At 34.2% G+C, this 15722-nt stretch overlaps 3 protein-coding genes across 3 annotated transcripts; all 3 read right to left on the bottom strand.

The window, feature by feature from the left end:
- Positions 1-428: 428 nt before the first annotated feature.
- On the bottom strand, positions 429-1496 carry LOC122597467 (protein ALP1-like). Its single transcript, XM_043770056.1, has one exon. The coding sequence runs from the start codon at positions 1494-1496 to the stop codon at positions 429-431; it is 1068 nt and encodes a 355-aa protein (XP_043625991.1).
- A 6053-nt stretch (positions 1497-7549) lies between these two features.
- Positions 7550-9054, bottom strand: LOC122595346 (UDP-glycosyltransferase 84B1-like). Its single transcript, XM_043767692.1, has one exon. The coding sequence runs from the start codon at positions 9011-9013 to the stop codon at positions 7616-7618; it is 1398 nt and encodes a 465-aa protein (XP_043623627.1). The 5' UTR covers positions 9014-9054; the 3' UTR covers positions 7550-7615.
- A 2032-nt stretch (positions 9055-11086) lies between these two features.
- Positions 11087-12720, bottom strand: LOC122595891 (UDP-glycosyltransferase 84B1-like). The gene has a single exon (XM_043768363.1). The coding sequence runs from the start codon at positions 12600-12602 to the stop codon at positions 11211-11213; it is 1392 nt and encodes a 463-aa protein (XP_043624298.1). The 5' UTR covers positions 12603-12720; the 3' UTR covers positions 11087-11210.
- Between the last annotated feature and the right edge of the window lie 3002 nt (positions 12721-15722).

Below are 15722 nucleotides of genomic sequence, written 5' to 3' on the forward strand. Positions count from 1 at the left end.
GATGATGTTGATTTGACAAGAGTAAAAATGGTAAAAGATTAAGAATGGTTACTATTAATCCATTCATCTCTAGACCATCCTTTTTTCACTCACTCATTTGAAATTATTTCTTTAGCAATGGTTTAACCAACTCACTTAGGCCTTTCACTAAGCTAGCACCTCTTCCACCTCTTCCATACCTCTTCCACACTGTCACATCAGCTTTTCTCTCTCTTCATCTACCTCTTCCACAATCACTCCCTATAACCCCTCTTCCACACTTTTTATTTATTTTATTTTATATTTACATAAAAAATAAATAATTGAATATTTATTTAAAATTAAATATTAAAAAAGCACACTACATTTATTAAAAAAACACATTCACAATACATTTATTTAAAAAAAAATACATTACATTTATTAATTATAAAAAAAACAAAATACATTCAACGTTCACGTTGGTTTTCCGGCAAGTTCCAAATGTGCTCGACTAGGGCGCCTCTTAGACGGTTGTGTGTCGCCCTATCACGTAACTCCCCTGTCATACGTAACTGAATGTCAACACGTTCGTCCCAAGAACGCGTTGGCGGGGTATCAGGAATTAGCTCCAAATCCAAAGGACTGATTGCACGGCCGTTATATTCAACGACCATGTTGTGCAACAACACACAAGAGTACATGATGCGTTTAATTTTGTTAATACTTAATGGACGCGCACTCTGTTGAAGGATTCTCCATCGGCCTTGAAGTACCCTAAAAGCACGCTCCACGTCTTTTCTTGCAGACTCTTGGAAGCGTTTGAATTTAGAGGTCTTAGGGTCCATGGGACACTTGAAAGACTTGACAAGTGTAGCCCATTCTGGATAAATACCATCAGCTAGATAATAACCCTTTGTAAACTGTTGGCCATTAACGGTGAAATTTACCGCAGGAGCTCTATCTTGGAGAAGCTGGTCGAACAAGTCAGATTCATTAAGGACGTTGATGTCGTTGTTCGAACCGGCGGGTCCAAAGTAAGCATGCCAAATCCACAAATCATATGAAGCAACCGCTTCAAGCATAATCGTCGGATGTCCTTTGTCACCACGAGTGTATTGGCCTTGCCATGCCGTTGGGCAGTTTCTCCAAGCCCAATGCATACAATCAACGCTTCCAAGCATACCCGGAAAACCGTGCACCGCCTCGTGTTTAGCGGTCACACGGTTAACATCTTCTTGTGTCGGTTTTCTCAAAAACTCTGCGTGATATAATTGAACAACAAATTTGCAGAAGTAGTTCAACGAATCGGCAGACGTTTGAGAACCCATTTCGAGGTATTCATCTAACGGGTCGGCAGTAGAAGCATAAGCCAGCTGGCGTATAGCGAAAGTACATTTTTGAAAAATATTTAACGTCGGGCGACCCACAACGTCGGTTGGAGCATTGTGGAAGAATGCAAAGTGTTTTGGTAATGGTTGTACGGCGTCAAAATGATATATATCATTCACTATACGAAGAAACATTTCTTTCGGCATTCGAAAACGCCATCTAAAATAATCGGCAGGGTAAACGGGTTGCGGGGCAAATTAATGATAGTATAAATGTGTGGAGGCTTCCACATGGTTTCTGGTTATTGTTCTTCTTGGTATTTTTGGTCCGATTCCCATTCTCGAGCTCTCTGCTTCTTCATCTTCGATTAAATTAACGAAAGTGTTTAACATTTCGGTATCTATTGTATACTTACTCATGTATGAAACTGAATCTTCTTCGGAACTCGACATATTTAGTGAAAATGTATAGAATGTGTGTTGTTATGTATAAAAATATATGAGTGAAAAGAAGTGAATGAGATGAGAATGGTTGAATAGAAATTGGTTTTTATAGAGAAGGTTTTTTTTTAAATAAATCTAGCCGCTTGGTTTAAAAAAAAAAAACAAGTTTACGTTGGATGAGGTCCCACATACATGCTCCTTCTCCTCGTCAATCATCATCGATCAAACGAAACAACTCGAACGAAGCAGCGATCGCCCTCCCTAAGCTGGCCTCGTCGACGAGTGGTCGAAGAAGGTGTCGAGACCCTTAGTGAGCGGCCTTAAGTAGTTAGGCGGCTTGACTATTGGTGTCTTACCGTGGGCTAGAGAGGGTTGTATTTAAAACCCAAGATCTTGAGTTTAAGTACGAATAGAGTTTTCCTTTCGAGGAGTTTAATTAAAGGGATTTACTCGTCAAGAGGTTCTCAGATCTGATCCGATTAAAATAATATGTTATAACTTACACATTATAAAAAATCTAAAAGTAATATGCTTAAATGATGACGCATTAAGATTCTTTTATTTTTGAAACAAACAAAAACTAACTTGTGAAATGTACAAATCATCTTTCCTATTGGTAGGTGTGCTCACTTGAAGTTCGCTATCAGTCTTCAGACAAAGATTCATATAGTTTTATTTTATCTCCACCCCTAACACCCAATATATAGAGTGGCTTGGAGTTAAAAATTTTAATGTCTATTGGTACAATATTAATATAACCAATAAAGGGTCTCAATCAATCAAAGAAGTTCCAAACACAAATAACAAAACGACCGCGTTGTTGTAAAGGGAAACATATAACTAGATCTAGGAGTTCTTTGAACTGGTTGTCGGTGGTGGTGGTGGTGGGTTTGGATGGGTGGTGTTGATGATGCTATGACTGGATAAGATGATTATGGCTTGATAATGATGATGCTGATAAAGAAAGAAAGATAGATCAAGGGATGATGAATGTATAGATTAGGTGTGAGAGAGGGAGTGGTGTGTGTGTGTTTTTTGTTACATTGGAATAGTACACAATCAGATTTGTTTTGTGGTCCAGTATCTAAATATTTTATAAAGATGGGTGCAAATAATAAGGTCCTTCATATATCATTATATGTAACAATCGTCAAATTTTCAAGTCAACGTATACTTTAGATTATTTTAATTACTTAGATATGATATAATAAGATTTTATTTTAATACCAAATGTTAAGTTAATATCTTGGAAACTATCTTTTATTTAGATCAATATGTAGTTGGATGACTACCATAACACTTTGAATATATAGTGTCGATACTAAATGAACAAAATTATGACTCTTTATACTTTTACTCAAGCCTTAAGTCAATTGGCAGACAATTGAATCAAAATTTAGGATACATGATTGAATGTATAACATCACTACTATTATTAATGTAAGTCCAAGTTAGAAGCCCTTTTCATTTACTATAAATAACTCAAATGAAACCAAAGTTAGTAGACAACCAACTAATAAGAAACAAAAATCTATTTGATTGTGTATATCAAGCAATATCCTCCTATTGTCAGGCAATATTCTCACAAAATACTTTCCTTGTTGTGATAACCATAAGACATTGGCAACATTCTTAAGCAAAAATATTCTTTTCAACCCATATATACACGTTATTGGATCAAGCAGCCATTTCCCTATTGTCTCTTTCAAGCTGAACGGTTACAAGGAGGCACCATGTCTACATTTAGCAAAATCCAAAACTTACTTTCTACACAAACCTCTTAGTTTACGCAATTTTCCTACGAAAATTCTTCCACCCTGGAGCCACCCTAAAGCCACCTTATTGATCACTAATGTGACCAGTTGTTGGCCTTCTCCATCACCTCTCCAAACCATCCTCAACCTTCTATAAATACCACCATGTATCCACTTCTAAATTGCACAACATCTCTACTCACACAACACTTAAAAACTCCTTTAGAATCTGTTACTCCTCACTATCCTGGAGCAACAAGAACAGCCTGGTACTCATTACGAGTTCATCATCCAACACCCCTGCTACAATGCTCACAGGTCCTCAGCTAGTCGGGGTCATCTTTTGTTGATCATCGTTGCGGTTTCAGGTTCTATTTTTAAACGCACAGTCAATCCTGTAAGTACCCATGTATTTTCTTATGCCGCTCGAATTCTCTATGTTTCTAAATGTGTCATTAAAGTCGATCTCGTTTCCTTTGTTCATCAGCAAGATTTCAATACAGACCAGGAGCTTGTTTCATTCCTACATTTCTCGATTTCGATCCATTGTTGTAGGTCTTATGACCCTGCAGCTTAGTGATGTATTGATTCTGAAAACTCATGCCACGATATCGCCTTGTCAACACCACGAATGAACTTCAGGAACAATGGACTATAAACATGAAATGTCAAGTTATACTAATTCCGTAAATATGCCTTTACACGACCTTAAGTCATTCATATAAGCAAACCAAGGCTTTTTTTCAAAGTAATGGGGTACTCACCTAAACATATATAATCAATAATCACTCTTTTACTCCTTGGTTCTGTTGCTGTAATTTATTAACTAATGTTGAGACTTGTAAAATCCAAAATAAGTATTAGTAATAAGAGCAGAGTATACTTGTGATGACTTTAAAAACTAGCATATTGGAGTCCATATGTATATGGCATTTTGAAGATTATGGATACTTAGAAACCACAAATATTTGGACTAGAGGCATAGTGATGATACATATGAGTAAAAACACAAGTAAATTAGAAGCTTTCTTGAGTAATTAAAAATGACACATGTAATCTAAAAATCATGTACATAGTTATAAATACCCATGTCCATATGTATATATACAAATGGAGATAATCTTCTTCAAATTAAAAACCAACTTCCTATTAGTAACTAAGTATGGTGTTGATATTATGGCATGAGGTTTATAATAAATAAAATTTCTAAAGATTTTTAATTAATAAAAAATCTTGTAATTTATTTAGGACGCTCGGATATCATTACCTCGTTATCACTCTAAGTTGAGTTCATAGCCCCTTTTTATTTTTCATTTTTGGGGTGAGAATACATGTATTTTTAAATTTTTTTTTAAGATTGAACACAAGTACTTTATTACTATATATTGCCTGAGTTGTTTATTCATTCTACTAAATCCCCTATTTCAATACCGTTAGTTATGGACTTAAGCGCGAATATTTGTGAATAGATCTATTGGGTTTGACACCCCCACCCGGGTTAGTAGCGCTAACTTGATCGGCATGATCAAACGGGTACATGATATTTGATCCATAGTACTTGGGAATGAAAGTACTACGCATGGGGTACACGTAACATCGTTAAGCTTCGGTATTGGGAGCTCAGAGCTCTAATACTACATATTATGTAATATCTATATGAAAACCTTGTGATCCATAAACTATGTTGATATGATAAACCTATGACTCACCAACTTTATGTTGACATTTTAGCATGTATTTCTCAGGTAACTAGTGTTATGGAACTTCATGAAGCGGAGTAGAAATCTCTTATGAAGTATTCAAGAGTCTTGCACTAGATAATAAATAAGAACTCTTATGGATTTCCTAGCTACTTTATTGTAAGGTTATGTCTTGAGACGTTGGTATTAATGAATAAAAACGACACGTTTAGTGGTCGTTCTTTGTACAATTTGTGTTATGATCCTTTATAGTCATAACTCGCCAAAATGATTTGGCGGGGTGTGACATTATATCTATATCTTATAATGATAATAAATCTTATTTTATTGATAATATGTTACTAGTATATTATTAATAAGGTTTTGTTAAATATAGTCTTAAAATCAATAATTAACGTGTTTAAAGTAATTGTATACTTATTATGTTGGAATCACGTTAATGCGACCGTCATTGATTATCTATTCTTGGATATAATAATTTGATAATAACTGAAATCCTTATGTTTAGTAAATATACTATGAATGTATTTATACTTAATGACATACTATAGAGTTTATGATTAAATGATTAGAACTATGAGGACTAACAGTGCACACATTAAACAACAAAGGGTTAAAGATATAGACACTCTCTTTATAAATAAAGTCATTAACCCTAATTGGAAAATAATCTTTCACTAATCTCTGCTTAAATTCGTGTATGTGATTCCTCTATGATTTTGGCATAAATACAACTGAAATATTCATCTTATTAATTACAATCATCTTGTTTTGAGAAACCGAAATTAATGACATATATACTTAATCCTCTTACAGATTATACAGAATCATCGGTTGTATTTCATTTTAATGTTTTTTAAGATATCATTATAAATGAGTAAACTGTGATTTACCATAAAAATTTCGGAAATTATCATATCACATGCAAGAATTAATGTTTTTCATTTAATATGTATATTAGCTAATCAACCCGGATTAAATCCGGGTTATTTTATAAAGCTTTTACCAAAAAATAAGTAATATGTCATTTGTATTGTTGATCAATTATAACTTAATATGCAAAAATGTATAAAGTTATTAACCAAGAGTTGCACTAAAATGGTCTAGACTTAAAAAATACCCGAATGTTTTAGTTATTGTTTATGAACCTGCGAATATGTGTAAAAGTTAAAAAAAATTTAACCAGAAAATGGCTTGTGCTAAAGACAAGATATACTTTGACCAGACGTGCTCGGAGTTTTTTGTTGATTTTGGGGAAGTTTTTGGAACAAACAAAATACATTAGCACAAACAAATATAGAGAGTAAAACAAAGATTAAAACTTAAAAATACAAATATGCCAATTAAACTAAGAAATTTTTGACAAAATATAGTCTTAACAAGATATTTGTTTATAACATGAAAATCTATAGTTAAAGACATATAACGAATGATTTTTAAAAGTAAAATGTAAAAACCCACGAATAAAAACATAAAAGCAATTATTTATTAAAAAACAAATCTGAGAATGTATAAATGAGAAAGGAAAAAAGAAAATATATATATGACATCATAACTTTTATATATATTGGTAGGAAACAATTCAAGCTTGGCACATAGGAATTTTTCTAAAAATATATTTTATAGACAATCTTGTTTTATTTATATTTATTTACTAGCTAATCAACCTGGGTTTAACCCGGACTATTTAAATTAACTTTTATTACAAATAACACAAAGATATTTCGTACCAATATTAAAATGATCAACTATCAAATTGAATAATGTAACCTTTATGATTATATGTATTTATACAAGTTACAGATTATAGAACTAAGACATATTTTTTAGTTAAACCAATTGTAGGTTGAATCCGTTTTCTTTAAATTTGAAAAAGTTTATATTATTTTATGATGATTTGTATCCGTTGTTTACAGAATTTAATATTACAATGAGTGTTTGATTTAGTTTATAAAAGATAGTGGTTTCTACATTTCATTAGTTTTTTTTTTAAAAAAACATTTGAGGTAATTATAAAGAAGTGTAATATTTATATAATACTTTACAAAATACATATAAGATTAGTTAACATGATTCAAATGGTTGGTTTATTAAAATTAATATGACATCATCAAATTTAAATTGGGATTTGTAAAGAAGGTTAGATTATGCCACATAAATAAAAACCTTTTAGAAACAATTCTAGAGATATTTATGTATAAAAGATATATTTTATCCAATTAATGTTTGATAAGATTCATCGGTTCCACAAATTTTTGGAGGTTTTATATATGGATAGTAGATGTTATTTTTGAAGTTTTTACGTGTTTTGCAATAGCACATGTATAATTTTTACATGGAAGTCAATATTACTTCAACTGCCTAAAACAAAATGAAACAAGATAGATATTCATAAAACATCTTATGTAACAAACGTATTCAGTCCTATTTATTCGGATAATGAGTAAGAAGAACTGACTTCATCTACAAACATCTGAATATTCTTGTCCGACGAACCATCATCCGACACTGCTTGACGCGCTGCGGTTTTCAGCTCAATAGCGTTCCTCTTAAGCTCGTCCGATCTCGGCCCATTCATAACCTCTTGGACGCATCTTTCGACCTCACCCCCACTAATGAAACCTGCTTCCGAGTCATTCATCATCTTAACACCAACACCCCAAACATCAGTCACCATCTTAGCATTCGTTGGCTGATCCGTCCACCGTGGACAAGCAATAACCGGTACTCCAGCCGCAATGCTTTCCAATAACGAGTTCCAACCACAATGACTCAAGAAACACCCGACGGACGGATGCGATAAAACCTCCGTTTGTGGGCTCCAATTCACTATCAACCCTTGGTCTTTAATCTCATCCAAGATATCCAATTTAGGCACTTGTTGATTTTCCTTAGGCCTTATAACCCAAAGAAATGGTTGTTTTGTGTTTTTTAGACCAAGCGCTATGCTCTCTATCTCTTTTTCGGATAAAAATAAAAGAGTCCCGAATGAGATATAAACAACCGAAGAAGGTTTTTGTGTGTTTAGCCATTCCAAACAATCATTCTTCCCATCCGATTTGAATAGATCAAAAACAATGTCATCTTTTTTGTCAAATACCGTGGCCGGGACTATTGGCCCAACGGGCCAAAAGACGTGGCCATCGTTATTCATACACGTAATCACGTCTTTCTCGAGCTCCATAAACGTATTCCCGAGTACCCACTTCACCTTATGCATGTTATGAAATACTTCGTCTAGTATACCACCAAGCATATGTGAATTATTCGTTGGTAAAACGAACGATGGCAACTCTTCTGCCCGAAAACAGGGCAGCCCGGGCAGCTTCACATTCGTGTCCGGGCTGCTTTCACTAGGAAACTCATCTAGTTTATTATAATAACGATGATATATCTGATATAGAGTGCAAGGTTGTATCCATAGCATCGCGCTAGGAACACCAACCTCGGCTGCCACATCAGCAACCCATGGTAAAAAGGCTGTAAAAATAATGCAGGCAAATTTACTCTGATGAGATCGGATTAAGGCCAAGAGGTTAACAGGTCCAAATTTTTTTAACGTGTCCATGTAACGGTCGATATCGGCCTTTCGGTCATAATCGATAGGAAGACCATCGGAAAAGAACTCGAGATGGATGTTTCCGACGGATTTGGCATCCGTTGACCAGTTTTTGAGGGCGGAATGTGTGTTGGCTAGTGTGACATGGAGGCCTTTAGAAGCAAGACTGTTGCCCAATCTTAAGATTGGGTTTAAATGACCTTGAGCTGCAAGTGTCACTAGAAGAACTTTTGTGTGTTGATTTTCTTGACAATTATTTGAACCCATCTTTAATTTGAGGCTGAGAAAGATTTAGTTGGGTGATAAATTAGAGCATGTCCATCTTATAAATATATATATATATATATATATATCGACATCCTGTCCTGTCGTCTACATAAGACATATACAAATTAAGAATTTTTTTTTGAAGTGGACATATTTGGTACTCATTTTGTTAAATAAGTTTTTGTCAAAAAAATTTTATAAAACAAGTAAATCCGGCATTAGAAATGCCGGATTTGTACACGTAAGCTCAATTTGGAAGTAGGATTGCCGGATTCAAGAACTTTTTCGTACGTGGCAGGAAAGAAATACCGTACAAATGAATCTGGAAGTTGGAATCCGGAAGTTGGAATGCCGGGTTGGATGAATCCAGAAGTTGGAATGCCGAGTTGGATGAATCCGGAAGTTGGAATGCCGGGTTAAGAGAGAAGTACACCCACCAACTAATAAAACAACATTACAAACATTATAACAACATTAAAAACTAATGAAACAACTTATTTTATTTAAACGAAAACAATTACATAAATCCTAGTATTTAAAGGTTGCAATCGTTACGATGAACCGAATCGTATGGCGAACCAAATCGGGAATCTGAAGAGGATACGTCACTATCACCATCATTACGGTGAATGTATTCACCGGGCTCATAGTCAGGTGAGGCTGGAGCTTCGGGGTTTTGTGGTGCGTATTTCTCTTCCGGATCAGTCTCGTAACCGTCTGGCCGCCTACCAACCGGGCCAAATTCATGAAGATAGCTAGTCTCGTGTTGAATCGTGCTAATCATTGACCACTCGGCAAAAGTAAGATGGTTAACGCTTAATTGCAACCATTGGACCTTCTCCTGCAGGTAGTCCTTGTACCTGTCGTCTAATTTGGACGGTTGGACCACTGTGCCACGTTCATAAATCTCAGCCTCATACTCCGACTTTTTCCCCTTCAAATGATCGATTTTAGTTGACAGCTTATTTTTACATCTGTTATCATCAATACCGTCAACCCGAACCCTCTCATGTGCTCCAAGCCGTCTGAGATTTGGGGCTGAAGATGAACCTGCCATTTGAAAAAACAAAATATAAAATAAATTGGGGGATCTTATTAGGAAGAAGAAGAAGAGTTGTGTCGAAAAAATAATGACTTGAATATATACACCAAAAGCAGTCATAAATGACCAAAATTCCCTGCGAGACCACTCATAAAAGGCTTGAACGTCTGTTTTCGAAATTTTTTTCCATATTTCCTATATGTTTTGTGTAGTTCACGTGGTGGTAGTACAATTTGATTGAAAATCAATCCGGCACTACAACTTCCAGATTCGTTGGTGGCAGGCAACTCGACATTCCAACTTCCGGATTCATCCAATCCGGCATTCCAACTTCCAGATTCATTTGTACGGTATTTCTTTCCTACCACGTACGAGAAAGTTCTTGAATCTGACAATCCTACTTCCAAATTGAGCTTACGTGTACCAATCCGGCATTTCTAATGCCGGATTTACTGGTTTTATAATTTTTTTTTAACAAAAACTTGTTTTGACAAAATGAGTACTAAATATCCACTTCAAAAAAAAAGTTCTTAATTTGTATATGTCTTATTAACTATTTCTACATGCTTTATTTTATCCATTATTTAAAAGAACAATCCATTGTATACAGAGAAAATTTTTGTTAAGTTGGTTGCATTTAGTCGTTGTTGAGGCGCTCTACAGTAGTCCATCCTAAATGGCTACAAAATTGGCTTTCGTAAGAAGTTTTAAAAATACACTCCATACAACAAGGCGACATATTCAATATAAAGAAATTTTGCTTCGTATTATTTTGATTTATTTGTCACGATCAATTCAAATTCAATTTGAATTATTCCAATACTTTCTTTAGTTTTCTTGTTTAATTTAAAGTGATCGAGTGATCGTAACTTGCCAACATAATTAAGTTACTCATATAAGCCAGTCGACATATGATTAGCTAGCATCCCTTTGTAATGACTAATGACAACATACCTAACAGGTTATATATATACCACCATTTTACGTACGTTGAAAATTTAAACTAGCTACCGCTACATTGGATTGAAACATTGTTGGTAACTTGGGATGTTATTAAAGAATACATTAATTAAGCTCATTAGCAAACATTATAATGACTCCAAGTACATAATAATTTGATTTTAATTAGTGTACAAAACCTAGTAAGTAAAAATTTCACGAGAAAGATGAAATTTCATTTACAAACATCTCAATATTCCTATCGGATGAGCCACCGTCAGCCACCGCGACAGCTACCGCGTTTTTCAGCTCTACCGCATTCTTCCTAATCTCCACCGATATTGGGCCACTCATAATCTTTTCAACACATCTTGCCACTTCTTCTCCACACAATGAACCATCCGAATCCTTGTTCAATTTCACACCTACCCCCCAAACATCAGTAACTAGCTTAGCATTCGTGGGCTGGTCACTCCACTGTGGACACGCAATCACCGGTACACCAGCGGTAACACTTTCGACCAATGAGTTCCACCCACAATGACTCAGGAAACACCCGACCGACGGATGTGATAAGACCGCGGTTTGTGGGCTCCATTTCACAACCAAACCTTGTTCCTTAATCTCTTCCAATATCTCAAACCCTTTTTTTTCTTGATTTTGTGGAAGCCTTACTATCCAAAGAAAGGGTCTTTTAGTTTTCTTTAAACCACTAGCTATGCTTTCTATTTGTTTTTGGGATGAATATATGATGCTACCAAATGATATGTAAATAACAGACTTTGGGTTTTGTTTGTCTAACCATTTCAAACAATCACTCTCTTTATCCGACTTAAATTGGTCAAAGCCGCTTAAATCGCCTCCAATCTTATCTACTTTACCAAAGAGACTTGGCGGAACAATTGGCCCAATGGGCCAAAATGATCCGCCATCATCATTTATTGACTTGATCACATCTTTCTCAAGCTCCATGCATGAGTTTCCCAACACCCATTTGATCTTATGTATGTTATGAAACACTTCTTTCAAAATACTATCGAAAGTAGGAAACGTATTTGATGGAAGGACAAACGAAGGTAGCTCGTTGGTACACATGGATGGCAAGCCTGGTAATTTCACATTCATGTGAGGGTTATTTTTGGTAGGGAACTCGTTGAGGTGATTGTAAAAGCAATTATATATTTGATACAGTGTGGATGGCTGGATCCACACCATGGCGCATGGCAGCCCTAATTGGGCTGCCACGTCAGCCACCCATGGTACAAAAGGGGTGTTGATGATGCAAGAGAATTTACGAGAGTGGGATCGAATAAGGGTGGAGAGGTTTACAGGTCCGTGTGTACGTAACGAATTCATGTAATAATCGAAATCATCATCGGCTTGTCGATTATACGCTTGGGGAAGGCCATCGGAGAAGAACTCGAGGTGGACAGGGCCAACTTTGTTGGAGCAATGGTTGAGGGCATGCTCATGAGTGGCTAGAGTAACATGAAGGCCTTTGGATGCAAGAAGGTTTCCTAGCCTTAGCATTGGGTTTACATGACCTTGGCTTGCAACAGTCACTAGCAACACATTTGTTTGTTGCTTCTCTTTAACAATCGAACCCATTGGTAATAATTATGTGGGTGTGTTTTCTATGAGGAATTGTTGATTGTACTAACTACTAAATTAGATATCACACATACTATTTTAATAATATTCTCCGGCCCTTAATACAAGGAGCGATCATGCATCACTCTTGTTTTCACTGAATATATAATGTAACATCTAGAACATTTTTAATGCTATATATATTTAATATTTGGATTTTTTTAAGGTTGTAATTTACTTGTATAACAAACTTTTATTTTTTAATAAATAAAAAAAATCATCCCTTAGAATTTTATGGTGGTTATAGGCTTATAGCACAACTAATTGAGTATAGTAGAAATACAATCAATCGGCCACCAACCGTGGTATCGCTGCATCGCTTAAGTACTCTTATAATATAACAAAATAATGTATAAAAACCCATCTGACCCTTTTAACCACCAACAGTGATCATTGACCCATCAATAGTGATCATTGACCCATCTGACCACGTGAAACTTCAAAAAATTTTAGTCACATCTATTATGACTTCATGAGTAAGGTTAGATAAGTGGTTAATACTTGTTTCGTGAGATAGAAGCCAAAAATTCTTTCATTATGTCTTGTAAGGCTGAAGATCTTTTTTTATCTTAAATAGAACCAGCAATCTCTTTATATTGTCGTGGTATGGGTAAATACTGTCTATACCTCAACATTACTCATATACCATCGAGATATTAGGATTTAAAATCAATTGAATATGACAACATTAGGTTAGGTTTAATTAGTTACTTAGTTATTCTACCTATCATCACTTTTCATAATAATAATAATTGAAAAAAACCTATGATATACCCTCTATGTCTCATTAAAAGTATCCAACTTTAAATATTTAAAGTTTTTAATTTTTAAGTTTGACCATAAATATAATTTTTTGTGTTATATAAACTTGATAAAAGTTATATTATTAAAAAATACATCTAAAACACAATCAATTTATATAACCTTAATCAAATATTATATAACATAAATAAAATTATTTAAGATTAAAGTTATAAATATTAGATTTTAAAAATTAAAAACATGACATTTTTAATATGATAAAAGAGTTTGAAATATCAATCATTTAGGTCCACGTATGCAATGACGCAACGATTGGATCGATGTCCCCCTCTTTACTTGTACCAATTATTTAGTAGTATCTTTGTTCCACATTAAAACGATATTTTATTTCTTTTGAAAAAAGAGTTTTGCCGGTACTCTTGACTCTTGAGTACTTGAGGTAAATAAGATGTTGAAAGATTCGTTTTGTTTGACAAATCATACAAATATTTTTATCATTCTCCGCTCCTATTTAAAAAAAAAAGATTGAAGAGTAAATTAAAATTTTCGTTCTTGACTTTGGTACATTTTGCATTTTTTGGTCTGGGGAAAAATAGCTAAAAAAACCTTAAACTTAACACTTTTTTCACTTTTCGTCCTCACGATAACGCTGTTAGTTTTTCTCTGTTAAGGTTGTCAATATTCGTTAGTTTTTTTTTCACTTTTCATCCTTTCTTTTTTACTTATATTCGTTAGTTTTTTTTCACTTTTCATCCTTTCTTTTTTACTTTTTTTTTTTTTTGAAAATGTCAAAATTGTCCAGCGATGTATAAATCATATAGGAGTAGATAACGAATCTTAAAAGAAACTGTTGAATGAGTATTATTAAAATTATTTATACTTAAAAGAAAAAAAAATTTCTTTTAAGATAGCATTATTAAACCATAAATATATTCATACTTTTATCATTATATTTATTATGATCATATCTAATTAAACATATATGATTCGATTATTGAACTTTACAAATTATCGAACCAACCCACAGTTATACTATAATGCGTTTGTTAAGTACTGTATATTCTGTTATCTAAATTTCAATAAATATATTTTAATAAGTATAAAAAAGGGTAAAGCACGACACCCTGTCCCCAAAACCATAATAATGGATCCCATCATCCCACCCCGGTAAGGGTTATGATGCCGGTAAAATACCTTCACTTAATGCTCACATGATTTTGGGCATCCCTAAGGATTGAACTCGCGTCTCTCAACTTCACATGTGGTCCCAATCTGCATTGGTAATGGGTACCATTTCATCTATTGATGGATAAGATAAATATAAAAAAGTTGTAATATGTTTCTTACTCTACTTTCAAATACGGTTTATACGCTATTGGGCAGTTTTGAAATTATCAAAATGAAAAAAATTGAAAATTATGGGAAAGACGAAAAGTGAACTAAAAAACTGACAAATGTTGGCAACCTTAACGGAGAAAAACTAACACCGTTATCGCGGGGACAAAAAGTGAAAAAAGTGCTAAGTTTAAGGGTTTTTTTTGCTATTTTTTCACTTTAAGTACGAAAAGTGCAAAACATACCAAATTCAGAAAAAAAAATGTAATTTACTCAAGATTGAATAATGTCTTGAGAACTAAGATTTAACTAATACGAGTATTAAAGATCAGCATTTTTATTCATTATATATTCTGCATAAATTCTCATATTTTACGAATAATTGTTTCTAACACCTTTAGGATTCTAAAAATTTAAACAAACATAAGTTGGGGACAACATATATGTATCAAACGGCACGAGAAGATTAACCGCGCAACGCAACGACAATGACGGGTGATGCCGGTGTTGGTAACCTAGCAATATATTAAAAGTAATTGCTTTAATGGAGGTATGTAAATATAATTAATTTCATTTAGTGTATTATAAGTATATATATGTGTATATATATATATATATTTTGAATAGCAGTGGTGATTGGACTCAACGACATTGCCTCTTCATCATCCGGTAGAGATCGACCACGTCACCAGTACAATCAATCCGAGGGCATGACTGGTGGTGGAAGTCCCACAACCGTTCTTGAGGAAACCAGCTAAATGCTAGAGAAAACCATCATGTCTCACCTCATTGGCAACGACTTCCCAATATATATTTCAAAGGTTTCGAACTCGTGACCAACATTTAGCTGAAAGACATAAGAGACATTAAATTTCCAGTTGGGTAATATTAGGTGGAGATATTTAAACTAATTAATAAAAGAAAGGGTAATTTAGGTATTTCAAAGGCGAAAAGTTAAAAGACGAGAAAAGAGTGATTTGC

Source organism: Erigeron canadensis, chromosome 4 (genome assembly GCF_010389155.1).
Source record: "Erigeron canadensis isolate Cc75 chromosome 4, C_canadensis_v1, whole genome shotgun sequence".
NCBI lineage: Eukaryota > Viridiplantae > Streptophyta > Magnoliopsida > Asterales > Asteraceae > Erigeron > Erigeron canadensis.

What these genes read in the sequence shown, in the direction of transcription:
- LOC122595891 (XM_043768363.1), bottom strand. Translation starts at nt 12,602, where the DNA reads ATGGGTTCGATTGTTAAAGAGAAGCAACAAACAAATGTGTTGCTAGTG.
- LOC122595346 (XM_043767692.1), bottom strand. Translation starts at nt 9,013, where the DNA reads ATGGGTTCAAATAATTGTCAAGAAAATCAACACACAAAAGTTCTTCTA.
- LOC122597467 (XM_043770056.1), bottom strand. Translation starts at nt 1,496, where the DNA reads ATGCCGAAAGAAATGTTTCTTCGTATAGTGAATGATATATATCATTTT.